The sequence below is a fragment of the Crocodylus siamensis genome, chromosome 5 (genome assembly GCF_052110815.1).
Source record: "Crocodylus siamensis isolate JL-2025a chromosome 5, ASM5211081v1, whole genome shotgun sequence".
In the NCBI taxonomy this organism is placed as follows: Eukaryota; Metazoa; Chordata; order Crocodylia; family Crocodylidae; genus Crocodylus; species Crocodylus siamensis.
The window spans coordinates 178,654,194-178,669,764 of record NC_143399.1 but is presented as its reverse complement, the minus strand read 5'-3'; the positions used below and the strand labels follow the sequence as shown (position 1 = coordinate 178,669,764).

General features: G+C 40.6%; 1 protein-coding gene across 10 annotated transcripts in view; it reads left to right on the top strand.

Moving 5' to 3' along the window:
* NEBL (nebulette) overlaps positions 1 to 15,571 on the top strand; it is a 488,546-nt gene that overhangs the window by 427,507 nt on the left and 45,468 nt on the right. For 6 of the 10 annotated variants that reach the window (XM_090047275.1, XM_090047280.1, XM_090047282.1 and 3 more), the window contains 7 exons: positions 853 to 945; positions 1,330 to 1,423; positions 2,827 to 2,918; positions 4,099 to 4,191; positions 7,398 to 7,490; positions 9,435 to 9,539; positions 11,195 to 11,366. In XM_090047275.1, the coding sequence (XP_089903401.1) occupies positions 853 to 945; positions 1,330 to 1,423; positions 2,827 to 2,918; positions 4,099 to 4,191; positions 7,398 to 7,490; positions 9,435 to 9,539; positions 11,195 to 11,366 (742 nt within the window). Of the gene's footprint in view, positions 1 to 852; positions 946 to 1,329; positions 1,424 to 2,825; positions 2,919 to 4,098; positions 4,192 to 7,397; positions 7,491 to 9,434; positions 9,540 to 11,194; positions 11,367 to 15,571 lie in introns of all 10 variants that reach the window. The other 4 variants (XM_090047283.1, XM_090047284.1, XM_090047276.1 and 1 more) reach the window with 3 other exon arrangements.

Sequence of the window (15,571 nt, the reverse complement as noted above, 5' to 3'; positions counted from 1 at the left end):
TTTTCTATCCATCTTATAGTCCATTCACTGAACCCAGACATCCTTTGCTTTTTTGCAAGAATGCTGTAGGGAGACAGTATCAAAAGCCTTACTAAAGTCAAGGTATATCATGTCCACAGCTTTCCCCTCATCCACAGAGTCAGTCATCTCATCATAGAAGGCAGTCAGGTTGGTCAGGCATAACTTGCCCTTGGGGAATCAATGCTGACTGTTCCTGAACACTTTCTTCTCCTTTAAGTGCTTAGAAATGGATTCCTTGAGGACCTGCTGCATGATTTTTCTGGGGACTGAGGTGAGACCAACTGGTCTGCAGTTCTCTGGATTCTGTTTCTTCCCTTTCTTAAAGATGGGCATTGTATTTGGCCTTTTCCAATCTTCTGGGACCTCCCCCAGTCACCATGAGTTTTCAAAGATAATGGCCAGGAGTTCTGGTTACCGCTGAACACTTGAATTTACAACCTTAATGCTATTTTAATGTAGTTCTCTGTGATATAAATATAAAACTATATAAATGCCTCCAGATGATAAACAGATAAAGATAACATCCTCAGCATAATCTTTAAACCTAGTCCATTATACACCATGAAAATATAACCCCCTATATGTTTGATGTAACATCCAATATGAATTTGATCCCAATCAGTATTCTAGTATAAAATCATGACCTATTCCATACTTCAATAACTGGTTTATATGACCTAAAGGGAGGTATTCAACACCATCCAAGGTACAGTGGTGTGTTTGTAAGGTCTAACTGCACTTAGTAGAAGAGAAGGATTACAATGCTAGTTGTGTTTTTGTACCCTTCTATGTCTCCTTTAAATTGATAGCATTTTATTGTATGTTACACAGGTAAAGTACAGAGAAGAGCTTAAACAAGCCACAGCTATTTCTGATCCCCCAGAATTAAAGAGAGTCAAGGAAAACCAGAAGAATATTAGCAATGTGAGACGCATTTATTACTTGTGGGATCTTTTTTATTGCGTTAAATGCCTTGATGTCTACATGACTAAATCTATGTTTGTATTAATTCTGCTTTGTCTGTAGGACTAATTAAACTACTTAAGTGGATAGCTTTTTCCTAGTGTTTGAGCTTATATTAACAGTAATGGGAATGACCTACTAACACCAAAATAACATTACTTTCTAGGTGTGTGAATTTGAACATTTGCAGAAGGCCTGTTTAAAAGTGCCGTCTGGATTAAAGTGAGCATCTGTGAATGAATAACATTTCTAGTGAAATGCATGTGTGTTATGTACTGTGTCCTAACATAGTGCAGTGTTTCTGTTGTTTGGAACTCCATCTATATCTAATGTCCTGTTTCCCAGGTCCAGTACAAAGAGCAGCACTGTAAAGCTACATCTGTGATTGTCACCCCTGAGATCGAGAGAGTCAAGAAGAATCAAGAAAATGTCAGCATGGGAAGTTACTTTATTTTCTTATTGTACTCACACGATTTAGTGCGTTCTTGCAAAGCAATCTCCCCCATGCTGTGTGTTGTTTGAATTAAGCTTGTTCTCGATAATGAAAAACACATACTTATACTTTTCTCTCAGTAGATCAGTAACAATTTATGGTTTAGTCAGAGTAATAGTTTATGGTTTAGTTTTTTACTAGAACATGCTATCCAAACTTCAAGAAATTCTTCAAGTACTTTTCTTAAGTCTTTTCTAATATTTTAACATCCCTTTCGAAAAGTGGAAACCAAAATGGAAGAAGTGTTATGATGTCACCAGTGCCATGCACAGAAGTCTTCTAGCATTTTAATCCTACTTGACACTCTCCAAATTTACATAGAAGAGCCAGGTTTGTCCTCTTAGGCCTTTGGCCCAATCTTGAGAATCAGGCTGGTGGTAGTTTGGGGACCTGTGCTTGTCTGGGGACGGTGCCAACAATCAGCTGTCCAGTTCAAGAATGGGGCTATCCTGGGCCAATGCCAATGATCACTTGATTGTCAGCACCATTCCAGACAGTCCTAGGTCTTATTGGAAACCCAGTTTGAGACCCAGGTCCAGGTCAGTACTGGTCCAGGCCAGTATTGACAATCAATTGATTATCAGGTCTGGCTCCAGACAGCCCCAGGTCCAGTTGGAAATACAGGATTGTCTGGGGCCAGTGCTAACAAGCGACTGATTGTTGGAATGGGTTGAGGCAGCCTCTGTCTGGAGCATAATACGGGCCATATGTTCAATTTAGGGTGCCATAGAAACTGGCCACAAATATGTTCTACATTATATGTGCAACAGCTTAGTGGTATATTGGCCATTTTGTGCCACCATAAATTGGCTGAACATGTAGCATGTTATAATTTATTGTACAACTACCAAGTTGTTAATACCATAAATTCAATGTCTGTCAAGGGCTTAAGCGACAGCACTATGCTGGAAATTACCTTCATCGGCTATCGGACTGGGAATGGTTTCCTTAAATGTTGGCAGGGTGACATTTTTATGGAGAAATATGCTGATAATTGGTACTGTATGTTACTAATTTCACCACTTCCAAATATGAGTTGACAAACGAATCATTCCCATGTGGTGGATCTTCTCCAGTACATATTACTTAAGAGCCCATACATGCCACAGACATGCTCTGTTGCACCCTCTAAGATGTATTCCCCCTTGGAGAGCCTAGAAATCTAAATGATTATTGTTTAGAAAAATAACATATGAAGGTTCTGATGATTGTAACATTTCAGCCTGTAGTAGTGGCTTGTAAGGTCTAATAGTGCATTAGGTAGGAGAGGATTACTAAACATTTGCTGTGTTTTTATGCCCTTCTATTTCTCTTTTAAATGGGTAATAGTTTACCATGTTTTACACAGGTAAAGTATAAAGAAGAGATTAAACAAGCCACAGCTATTTCTGACCCCCTGGAATTAAAAAGAGTCAAGGAAAACCAGAAGAATATAAGTGATGTGCGACCCTTATTTATTACTTATTACTTGATCTTGTCTGCTTTAAATGCCTTGATGCCTAGATGAATGAATGTGTTTGAATTAATTCTGCTTTATCAGAAAGACCAATTTATTCACTTAGGAAGACAACCCTTTAACTCAGTGCTTGAGCTTGTATTAACAGCAATGGGAACTTTCTACTTGCACAAAAATGACATTATGTGATGAGTGTGAGCATTTGTAGAAGGAATGATAATAAGTGCCATCTGGTTCAAAGTGAGTGTCCATGGATGAATGACATTTCTAGCAAAATGCATGTGTGGTGTTCAGTGTTTTTGCGGCATTAGAGGACTGTTTTTGGGTACCTTCAGATGTTACATTTAGATAGATATAGCTAGGGTTAGGTTGATCTAAATGATAATCTGTTCAGATGTTTGGGGAGGTTTAAATCAGGCCCCAAATGGTGTACTCAATCTAAATTAGTTCACCTGAGTAGGTGAATTAAGTTAGATCATGAACACGGTAACCCAGTCCAGAGAACATCTGCACACGTCTAGAGTGAAGTCCAAGGCCGGGAAAGCCCAACTGCTTGCTCAAGCCCTAGCCCTGTGCTCTTCCTGCCCTCCCCTCCCCTCCCTTCCCCTTATCTGGCAATTTTTAACCCCCTTCCCTCCAACTCCACCCATTTCCAGATAGGACAACACCTCCACAGATCCTTTAGCTCTCCTGATCCTGCCCATCTCTCCCCCTCTACACCCAGTGGTTTTCCAGTGCGGCTTCTGGTACTGGTGAATGCCTGCACATGTTACTCTTTGTCATAAGCAGTGGGAGAAAAGATTATTTGGGGGTGCTGGTGTGGGGCATACCCGCCTGACCCCCACCCCTCCTTCCTTCAGGGACATTGTGGGGGAACAGTGTGCGCTGGTGTTGTATATGCAGTGTGTGCAGAGTGCGTGGCAGGGTTGCTGGGTGGGGCACTGTGGTGGCTGGGTGTGGCAGTGGCGCTGTCACCATCCACTGCAAAATTAGTTTGTGGGGGCTAAACCCCATTAGCCCCAGCCTTCTGCCACCAATGTTTCCTGTTTCCAATCACATGACTTAAAGCAAGCTGCATGATCATAGACTGTGTGCAGTGAACATTTTGTACATATATTTTGTTGCTTTGAACTCCATCTATAATATTTCATACCCTGTTTCTCAGGTCCAGTACAAGGACCAGCTCTGCAAAGCTACATCTGTGAGTGTCACCCCTGAGATTGAGAGAGTCAAGAAGAATCAAGAAAATGTTAGCATGGGAAGTTGCTTTAATTTTTTCTTATTGTGTCTCAAGCATTAGCAGTTTCTTACAAGTCAGTCCCCACCATGCTTTCTGTTTTCCTTAGTTAAGCATGTGTTTAATAATGAAAGACACTTAAATATAAATATATTTAAGTATTTCCTGTAATAGATCAGCAAGAGTAACAATTTTTAAAAGCTCTATTAACCAGGTCAGTGCATAGTTCAGGAAATTAATTAGGTGAAATATTGTTCCTGACCAAACAAATGACCATGACTAATTTTATTTATTTATATTTTAATTTAAACAACGTAGTATTTCAACCAAACCCATTCTTCCTGTTCCAGTAATAAATCTGCCTGATACAGTCCACTACATTTTCTACTGGTGAAAGCATTAGTTAATCAGTGACAATTGTTCCTTTCACCTTCCTACCCCCTCCTCCCCACCAAAAAAATAACTTACTGATGATTGGTGTTAGATATTAAAAATGATGATCATAATGTCTTATTCCTTCGGGGGAAGAAGATGTAGAAAAAAGCAGGACATTTATTAAACACATTTTTGCACCCTTGTGTAGTTGAAGGATCATGTTTGTACTTCCTGTTCTGTCTTCTAAGGGCCAACCACTATCCATAGAAGGACTTCCAAGAGACATAAGTTAATGGGACTGCTAGCAGCTACAACAAGTCAATGACAGCTGATGTTCATTTAGTTATTCATCATGAGTCATTGCTCCATTCAGAGTTACTGCTTTCCAGAAAACAGTCCAACTGCCACTTTATCTGTGATCTTCATGCTTTGTTCCTAGATGTGCAGTCTTTTATGGGTATTTTAATATTGTATTTTATACTTCTTGTTTAAATGTGCTCCCCTTACTGAGTGATGCAAGTAAATTTATGTAGCTGATCCATCCATATCATTGTTTATCATTCCAGTTTTTGTATTATTTGTTAATTTTATAAGCAATGATTTTATATCTTTCTTTCAAATTATTTGGGCCCCTACCACATGTTACACAATTAACTGGTTAATCACATAATCAATTTAGATTGGCCACGTGCCAAATAGTTATCACACCATAAAAATGTCTATTCAGCTATAAAAAGACCGAACCAGCTATAGAGTTGGTATTTGAAAATGTGTGACAACTCTGTAGCTGGTTTCTATCCAGTTTTAATTTGAGTATGTTGAGTATGTTTACAATTACTGTTGTAATCTACCAGGTACCCAGTTTTTAGTGCACTTAATATGTAGTCTGCACTGGTTTTTAATTATATTATTTTTACATACTGTCATGCATGTCAGAATATGCCAGTGCTGTCATGGTCCACCAGGCTGGCTGGCCTAGTGGGTAGAGCTGGTCATGGAGCTGGGATGGGAGGGGTTACAAGCATAAGGGTCAGAAGCCACAAGTTAGGAGCCAGAGTGCCAATCCAGGGTCAGGAGCTGGGAATCAGAAACCTGGCTACCAAATCTGAAGAGTAATCCACAGGGCAAAGTCCAAGAGTAAGCCAAGCTGGGGTCATGAGTCAGGAAACAGGTCTGCAAGGAGAATCTATAAGCCAAAATCCAGGAGCAAGCCAAAGGCAGGGTCAGGATCTAGGGAATCCAGAGATATTGCCGGGACAGGAGCTGCTCAGAGACTGCAGCAAGGCTTAGGTGCTGGAGGAGTTCCTTAAATGTAACTCTAGAACCAATCAGAGGGAAGGGGCTGGGGATCAGCTTGCCTTGATTAGTGGTAACTGGATCCGCATACTTAACAAGGGCTGCAGGGCAGGAGCCTGACTGAGCCTTACAGAGTTCATCTAGGCTGCAGTGCAAGAAGTTTGCAAGCATGGTTACCTTTATCGACCAAGCTTGAGATATCATAAAAAATTAGTTGTTTGTTTAAGAAGACCTGCTTTACATTAAATCATGTTGATTCACATGGATTCTCCTACCTTCTTTTAATTCTTCGCTGAATCCCTGCCAGTTTAGCCTTCCAAGGGTTTTTCCTGTAGTTCTTAAGTCATGTAGTTTACAGTGTTGAAATATTGGCATGATGTTGACCATGAATTTCTTTACTGAATTATCTTTGGAAATGAACATCCTTAAAAAAAAAGTGGAGACAGATTCCCATTCTGCAAAATACATTTCAGTAACCTTAAGTGAGATTTTTGACAGTTGATTTTAATTCTCTCTGTATGCCTATATACTATACACAGTCATCTTGCATTATACTCCAGCTTGTCTTTCATGAGCAGTCACCTCGGAAAATAGCGTGTAAAAGCTGGAACCATGGATGTATCCTTTATGTGGTTGTTGCATTTGTATATGTACATATTTATGGTGAGTGCTATTAAAATTTTGAGACTTCCCTTGCTGTAACTGAATTTACAGAAACAATTATGTTATAACCCATTCTAAGCTTAGGGCTGTAACTCCTACCTTTTTTGGTTTGAAACACCCTTCAATACATTCAAGGTATCCCTTGATAGAGTCGAGGCACCCCTCAGAAAGTGTCAGGTCTTAGGCTGCCTAGAGACATACTCTGATGCATTGGAGCAGACTCGATTAATCTAGTCTGTTCCATATTCTAATTGGAACGCTCTAGCATCACCACAGTATCACGTGTATTAAGGTCTTTCCCCCGCACCCCTATGTTTCAAAATGGCCATGGGGGTGCTTTAACTAAAGCTTATCAAATGAGTTAAAGGGTCCTTCCTCCATTTTTAAATGTGTGAGGGCTTAATAAATGTGATGCTGCAGTGTTTTAATTACAGTGGCTCTCTGGGAACCACTTTAATTAAAATGATCCTGACCCTCCCACCCCATAGCATGTGTGTAGGCAGCCTTAGTTTTCACTCTTTTATTCTGAATATAGAAAAATAATAGAGCAGTTTTTTTGTTTCAGACAACTCAAAAAAATGACACCATGTCCAAACCACAGCACCCTGATTAAGAATTACTAGCATAGGGGCTATCATAAACACTGGAAAATACTAGTGTGGGAAATGTCAAGATATTATAGGTGTATATCGTCATGTTTATACACATCAGACAGATCCATAGTAAGAATTCAAGGTTATACTTCAAGATTCAGTGTTTTATAAAACTTAACAAACTGAAAATGCAGTTTAGTCTTTGTTTCCCACATGACCTGTTATATTTTGTATTTAAATGTAATGCAGTCTGATCATGTTTTAATAGATCACATACATTTTTATTCTGTTGAATAATAGATTCACTATAGAAAGCAGCCTGGCAAAGCTACTGCTGTGAGTGTCACTCCTGAGATGGAAAGAGTCAAGAAGAATCAAGACAATATCAGCGTGGCAAGTTCTCTGAATCTTTCTGTTCTCTGAAACTTTTGGTTACTTTATGAGTATAACAGGAGAAACTTGAGGAAGGATATTTGATACCCGAAAGTTCATTTAAGTGTGTCCCAACCTCACAGCTGGTTTAATAAAATATATAAAAAATCCTTGCTCTCAAGTGTAACGGGTACACTTTTCAGGTGGGATTTCATTTAACCAGGTGACAGTTGTTTGCATCAGCTATTTGGACATGCAGGCCCAAAACCCATTTCTATTAGACAGCTAAAGGTTTGTCTATACAGCCTTTGCAGTCGTCTTGAGAATCCCACCATGAAGTACATCTTTGCTCACTTGCTTCCACTTCAAATCTGGAAAAAGGCAGTGAAATTCTGAGCTTGTCCCTGCTACTTTCAAGTAAAATGGAGACAGGAAAACCAACACCAATGGCAGGGAGTCACCCTCCAAGTGACTTCACTGCCTCTTTTCTGGATTTGACATGCAAGAAACAGTAGTAAATGGGCACAGCAGTCTTCTCAAGAGTCTGTGGGGGGAAACTGTATGAGACAGCTAGGCATATAAGCATGGTCTTACTCTGGGATTTTGAATTCTGGAAAATGCTTTAACCTGTTTGCTTGTGTAATGTGTTTTCATTTTAGCTTAGTCACTGAAAACAGCAATGAAAATTCACCAACATTTTGCTTCTCTTGTTCCTGCTCCCCCCTCCTGCCTGCACCTGTTAGGGTAGCAGGGGATGAGGAGAACTGTATTCAATAACTGCCACAGCAGCAGCCAATGCTGGTAGAGATCGTTGACAAGGAAGCAGAAAATGTGTACAGTCAGGACTTGATTTACACTGTGGTTACATTCTTGAAAAAAACACCATGCAAATAGAAATTGTGTAAAAAGATACCAAGGTCTATGCATTTAGGTTCCAGATGCAGCCAGTAATTTGGCCGATAAATGCCTTTGTGTGCATGGTGCTCTGTGGTTGCAGCAAGGAGCAGAGCCCAGCAGCTTGGATAGCTGTGTGCAGGTGGTAAGTCTGGTGTGGTAGAAGGGGAGGGAGAAGGGAAGGGGTGTGAGGGGGCAGAGCAATGCCCCCCATGGTGAGACGGGGCAGAGTGGGGCAGAGGCAGACGTTGCTTGGACAGGCATGGGACGAAGCTGCGGCTCATCTGGGGGGCATGGGGTGGGCGCTGTATGTACACTGGGAAGGCACGGAGGAGTCATGTGCCCCCAGATCTGCATGGAGTGGGGAGGCAGGCTGCAGCTGTGGGCTGGAGGTGAGGCTGTGCTGGGCTTTTCTCAGCGGTGGGGCTGGGCTCAGGACAGGTGGTGGCAGTGCTGTGAGGGTGCTGTGGGGGGGGCTGCAGCCACCCCACATTTCACTGTAGCCCCCCTGTAGCTCCCTTCCAGTGTCACCACCACCCACCCAGAGCCCAGCCTGGCTCAGACCCCACTGAGAAGAGCCCTGTGCAGCCCTGGCTTCAGCCCACAGCTGCAGCCTGCCCCTCCCCCTCTCTGCACTCTTCCAGGGTGCATGCAGCAGGAGGAGCCACCCCCCCATCCCAGCTGGGCAGTGCCTGCCCCAGCCTCTTCCCCACTCCCTCCCTCACCGTGGGGGGTGTTGATCTGCACCCCAACACCTCTTCCCTCCCTCCTCTCCTTCCATCACAGCACAAGACACTTACCAGCTCCACTGAGAGCAGTGTGGTGGAGGGGAGGTGGGAAGTGATGCATCTGTGCATCTTGGTGACCACGCTGCACCATATAAAAGTAATCCATACCATGTACAAAAATAAAGGGTGGCAGTTAATTAACTCTGCATAACTGAAACCGTGCAAAAAATACTATGTAAATCGAAGCCTGATTGTAATAATAATTTTGAAATCTATATTATAATACAGCTTTAAATTAACAGTAATCTAAATGAAGGCTTCACATGTTGTTCCTGTTTTCCAGGTTAAGTACAGCAGTGATCAGAGGCAGATGAAAGGTAGACCTAGTGTGATTCTAGACACACCTGAGCTAAGGCATGTCAGAGAAACACAGAACAACATCTCAATGGTAGGGTACACTCTTGTTAGAGTGCTGCTAGATTATACTAAGGAATGACACTTGACTGTACACTGGATTTTGCCCTTCATTAATCTAGGTAACTAATTAAACACTGTACTAAAGTTTGGAAACAATGCTTTTTCTCTTAGTCCTGCTGAAGACAAGATGTTTGCCAACTGCACATGACTGTAATGAACATTTTCAAAATACTAATAAATGGTTTTCTAACAACTGACTGTTTGGCTTTTTAAAAACACTTCAGGCTGCTCCTCCATTTTGAACATCTCAGTTTGACTGGACTGGTGACACACAACCACTTTGTGCCTGTGCATGTTTTTGGTTTGCGTGTGACTTAGGACTTAAATTAATTGTGCTGAGTGTGTTTGCTTGTGTGTGTGTGTGTGTGTGTGTGTGTGTGTGTACATCTATATAAATATAACTGATTATGTATTTAAAAAAAAAAGAATGTATAGTCAGGGATAATGCCTTTATAGCTGTTACTAATTCAGTTTTCTTCCAAGTTTGTAATGTAACAACTTTTCAACCTTCCTGTCCATTTTTGAAAAGCAGGCTACATAGAAGAAGCTTTTAATTGCCTATATTTTTCATTTGGATCCAGCTAGCTGGTACCTAACAAGGAATGTTAAGGGGGAATGATTCTTTTCTATAAAACTCTGCATGTCAGCAGAAATTCTAATGAATTAAATGACTTTTTAAGAGTTCTTAAAAATCCTGTCAGATTGCTACCGGGGCATGCACATCTTTAGAGATGCTGGTATTTATATACTTATCCTGGATCAGGCATGCTTGACCTGTAGCATATGCCACAAGCAGCATGGGCAGCCTGTATGTGGCACACAGCAGATGGGGGAGGGGACAAGCAGCATAGTCACAGATAGGGTAGGGAGCAGGAAAAAGAACAGCATATTGGGAAGGGACACAGGAAAGGGACCAGAAAGCAGAGCAGTCAGTTAGGCAGGGGAAGGGGTGGAAGTGGTAATCCAGGAGGGTATGTGGCTAATTTGTGGCACACCACAAAAAGATTTGCCCCCACTCGTCTGGATGACCTCTGGAGGTACCTCTTTAGCCATGTGTTTTTATGCCTGTACAATGATTCTTAGCAGCTTGAGTTAATTACTAATTCAATAGCAATGTTAAATTTTGTTTTGGGTTTTTATGCAACATCCTTTTTTACAGGATACATTGCAAAAATGGTCAAGGAAATGGATTGGACAGCTTGCCAAGTCTTTTACATCTTGTTTATGGCATAAAATCCAAGGAATAAAAATACTTATTATGCAGCAGTTTTTAGCATAATTTAGGATGTAGACATATGAGCAGTTTACTGCAGGATAAAAGGAGCTAGAGTTTTACCATGTGTCAAGTGTTCTGTGGTAACTCTATATGCATGCTCTGAACCCATGGTAGGTAAAAGCTAAATATAGAAATTTAGCTCTCTTTCATTAAAAACTAAGTTGCTGTGGGTTACCTTTTACTTACTGCAGGATTGGGTGTATACATGAATAGCTTTCATGTAGCCTCTGATGCAGTAAATTTCCCTACCTTTTGTTAGCTCACATTAATTGTTTATATGCCCATAACCTTTAGATCAGTTAAGATCAGTCATGGCTAGGGGAAAAAATATCACTCCTTATATTTTCCAGGTGAAATATCATGAAGATTTTGAGAAGACAAAGGGCAGGGGTTTCACTCCAGTGGTGGATGATCCTGTGACAGAGAGGGTGAGGAAAAACACTCAGGTTATGAGTGATGCTGCATACAAAGGAGTCCATCCACATATAGTCGAAATGGATAGGAGACCTGGAATAATTGTTGGTAAGTTGAAAAACAGCTTTCCCATCCAAGGATTGTTGCTGAAAATAAAAAGTATTGCTCAATATTCTCCTTATAATCAAGAAAACATATCTCTATTTTTCATTTTTCTTGCCTCTGATTGTGATATTGGAGTTAAATCTCTTTTACTAACTTTTCAAGGCAACATCTATTATTTCAAGTCATTATTTTGTATGAAGATTTTTTTTTTTAAAGATTGAAACCATCAGTCAGAATTGGTGTTTCAGAAAGTGATTGTCTGGCAAAATAGCTGACTATAGACATTTCATCAGTTTCAAATTAATGAGGACATTAAGCAATCAAATAATAAAATGACAGAATTTTACTAGATATTAATTGACTTTCCCAAACAATAAGAAAAGGAAAATTGCACTGTAATATAAGAAGTGTTACATCTGCTACATCTACCCATAAGGCATACATTATTATTATATTTAAGTGACTTTATAGTAGTTAATAAGAAGGATAAATAACCACAAAGGAAGTTGACTTTGCCAACCTGGTATAGATCAGTTCTGAGAGAATTGAGGTTCATCCTTTGAATGCTTAGGGAGGCAGAATTGTGTGAAGTGTAACTTTCTTTATTTTGTTGTGTAAAACTGGAATGACTTCTCTTATGTATTTATTTAGTGATCAAACACTTTCATTTTTAGTCTGAATTGTGTGGTGTGAAACTTGTTCTCTGTCAGGAAAAAGGCAGTTTTTAATGAGATAATTTGTATTCTGAAGTTATGAAATGTTAACTGGAGTGTCTGAAAGTTCGAGAGAGATGGTTTTATTAATTTCTGCAGTTTTTCTTTCACTTGAATATGTATGCAACAGCCTTTCACTATTTAGGAGAGGTCTAGTGCTACAATATTCTTCATTTCAAGTAATCTTGTCTCTCTCTGAAATGGTGGTTCGCTAAGATGTAAACTGCTGAGCAGCTCACAAGTGAAATCATCCTTTCGTGGAATGCCTACTGTCTGTCTTGGAGCTCCACATATTTGTGGTACCCATCATCCCAGTATTTTTCACAGTTCTCAAAATATTTCAATTTGTGGATCATGACAAGCTGATCAGACATTATGTAGGTCACAGGCAACAGTTTGAGAATAGCCTCTGTAAAAAAAGTGTCTAGGTTAAGGTCATGAGGGGTTAGAAGGAAAGAAGTAGACACAACAGATGCCTGGACCATCACTTTAAGGTCTTAAAACAAAATATTTAAGTTAAATTCTCCCCCTTATGTTTTTATGAGGAATATTTGTTTAAAATCAGAACAAAATAATTCTAAAAGTTATCATAAATGTAATGGAAAAGGAAGTGAATACTTGGTGTTACTCATTGTTCTCTTTGTGGTTGTCTTCTCTTTATCATTCCTGACAGGATTATAGGTGACAAGAATCCCCAACATGTTCTTTCTAGAGATGGCTTTACCTAATAATAAAGATAATTTAAATTAGGGTTGACTGTAGTTTAAATATCAAGATTACATAGTTACAAGTGGCTTTTATTATCCGGGAAAGCTGTGTCTAATGAAAGGTATCTGAAACTCTCAAGCTAATGCAAGCCTTGGAAAGTTGCACATTCTGGCATCTAAGGTAACACAACATAATCAGGGGAATTGCTTGCCTGCCAGGAAGACTTTAAAGCCAGAGCAAACCTCTAATTTCCACAGCAGATGCTTGTTGAAGAGCCAATGGGTCCACAACACCTTAACACATTCTAAACCCCTTAGCGATTGACATGTTCCAGTCTTTTTGTAGCTTGGCATACATGTAATTCACCAATGTATTCATGGATATAACAGGAAATGTTTTCAGTGTTATACCCTCATGTTAATCATGCCTGAGCTCATCTCCCACTGCAGCTCCCCACCTATATATAACACTATTGAAGCAGAGTTGAATATCATTTGTCAAATGTAAATCCTTTAACACACCTCAAAACAGATACCATTCTTTGAATAAAAACATTGCAGTTATTTAAAAGAAATAGCCTATGACAACTTGAAAGATTTACTTCCACTGATATTTCAGTAAATGCTACTTGTTTAAACAGAGCAATGGCCTCATTGTTCAAAGAATGTTCTTGGCAGTTAGCAGAGATCACAGACTCAGAAAACATCTATAACTCTCTTTAAGCTTTTCCCTGGCTGATTCATGTTCAGCCACTTAGGAAAAATACTTTTGTATTAGAACCCTTCTAGTGGGCTTCCAACATATAATAAGTAAAGTCCTAATAACGTTGCTTAAATGTAATGACTGTGCTCTGGAAAATGAACATGTTTCTTAATCCTAACAGGACATTACAAAGACTTCAAAATAAATTAATTCTCATCTGTCTGTAAAGTAAAGTAAAAGAAGTCCAGGTTTGCCATACACCCAAAGAGGGTATTTTCATTCAGATAGAAGTAGCAAAGAAATTGATGCGAGCTGTTTGGTGACATAAATTGCCAAGATTATTGTTTTATATGTTTTGATGGAGATTATGAGTAAAAGTAATATAAAGTTTACGATAGGATACAAATGCCCTGTACAACTAAATTTTTAAGTTAAAAAAAATAAAACTACCCTATAAAGTGTGAGATACAGGGAACTAACCAATTCCTCCTCCCCTTCATGCCTATCAATGCTTTTCAGAGATGACTAATCTGTCACTACTAGAGCCAACACATACTTATTGAAATATTGAAATTTAATTAATTAATTCAGTGGGGAACTGTATTGTATTCCACAGTAAGGCTACAGTACAGTAGATAACATGGAATCTTGATCTGAGGCTGTGGAAATTGGTTTGTTGGTTATAGCTACTTGTGTCACCTTTAGGTGGCACATACCAGGGGTCCCCATAGTTCTACTTTGCCTACCAGCATATAAGGTAGCTTGATATCACTTTCCCCCAGTAGTGGGACCACGTTGGAAAGACTTCTCACCTCTAACATATTGGCCTCACCTAGCAAGCAGACACCAAGCAGGTGTGGGCAAAATGGCAGATCCAGCCAGCAACCAGACTCCATTTCCTAGCAGCCCTGCCTGCGTGGCTGGGGTGTTTCCATGGAGATCCCAGCAGCAGCCTCACTGTCATAGCACGAATCTGGGGTTTCTGTAGAGACTGGCCCCAGCAGCACTGGCAGGGCAAATAGCAGGGCGTGGGGCTGCTCCAGAGCTGGGTTGGAATATTGCAGTGGTGACAGTGTTGCAAAAATGTTGCGGTTCATTTCTCGGGAGGCGAAGAACTCTCGGGACACACACTATTAGCAATACAAAAGGTATATTTGCAAATAGGGTCAGAGTGAAGACAAAAGACCACACTCTGCCCCCGAGGAAAACTCTCAGCTGGGTTTTATCCCTTCCCTCCTGGGCACGTGTGCAGAAGCAGGAACTCTTACAACTCATTTCCGGTTCATACAAACATATATGAAATGACGTCACGTCATCCGTTGCATGTGCATTATAATTAACTACTTAAGTATGCGGGGCGGATAGGCTTATATGCATTAGCTAATTACGCATGCTTAGAAAAGCTCTCCAGGTTACCAAAAGTTCAAACCCCCACCTTTCCCAAGGACACAGTCAATTAAATCACAGCCTTTGTAGTTTACAAGAGTAGAGGCAGAGGAGTTTGAAGGTATGTGTGATTTAGTGTTACAAAGAGATAGTAAATTAGCGAGATGTCCTTGGTGGTGTTGCTTCTTATCAGGTACGAGATACAAACTGTGCAGTTTTAACAACACTCTATTCACTATACATTTTTAATACTATTTCTATTTTAATAATATTTCTAACAACAGCATGGTCCAGAGCCAGGGCAGAGCCACAGTGTCCCAACTGCACATCCCTGCCTGGAGCATTTGGGTTGCAGATTGTGGCTCTGGCCTGGCTCTGGATCATGCTGTCACTGCCACAAGATCCAGCTGGGCTCTGGAGCTGCTCCTTGCCCTGCCACCAAAGGCAGTATTGGGGGGGTGGGGGGCCTATAGCCACTCCTAAATTCCCTGTGGCCCCCCATAGCCACCCTTCTCAGTGGTACTGCTCCCACCACTTCTACCATTGCTCACCCTGCACAGGCAGTGGCAGCTGAGCCCGCCATGGTCCTACCTGCAGCACAGTCCCCCCTTGCCACCACTACCAGAAAGAGGCCTGCCAGCACTGCTGGGGCTGGTCTCCATGGAAACACTGGCCCCATGCTGTCACAGCATGGCTGTT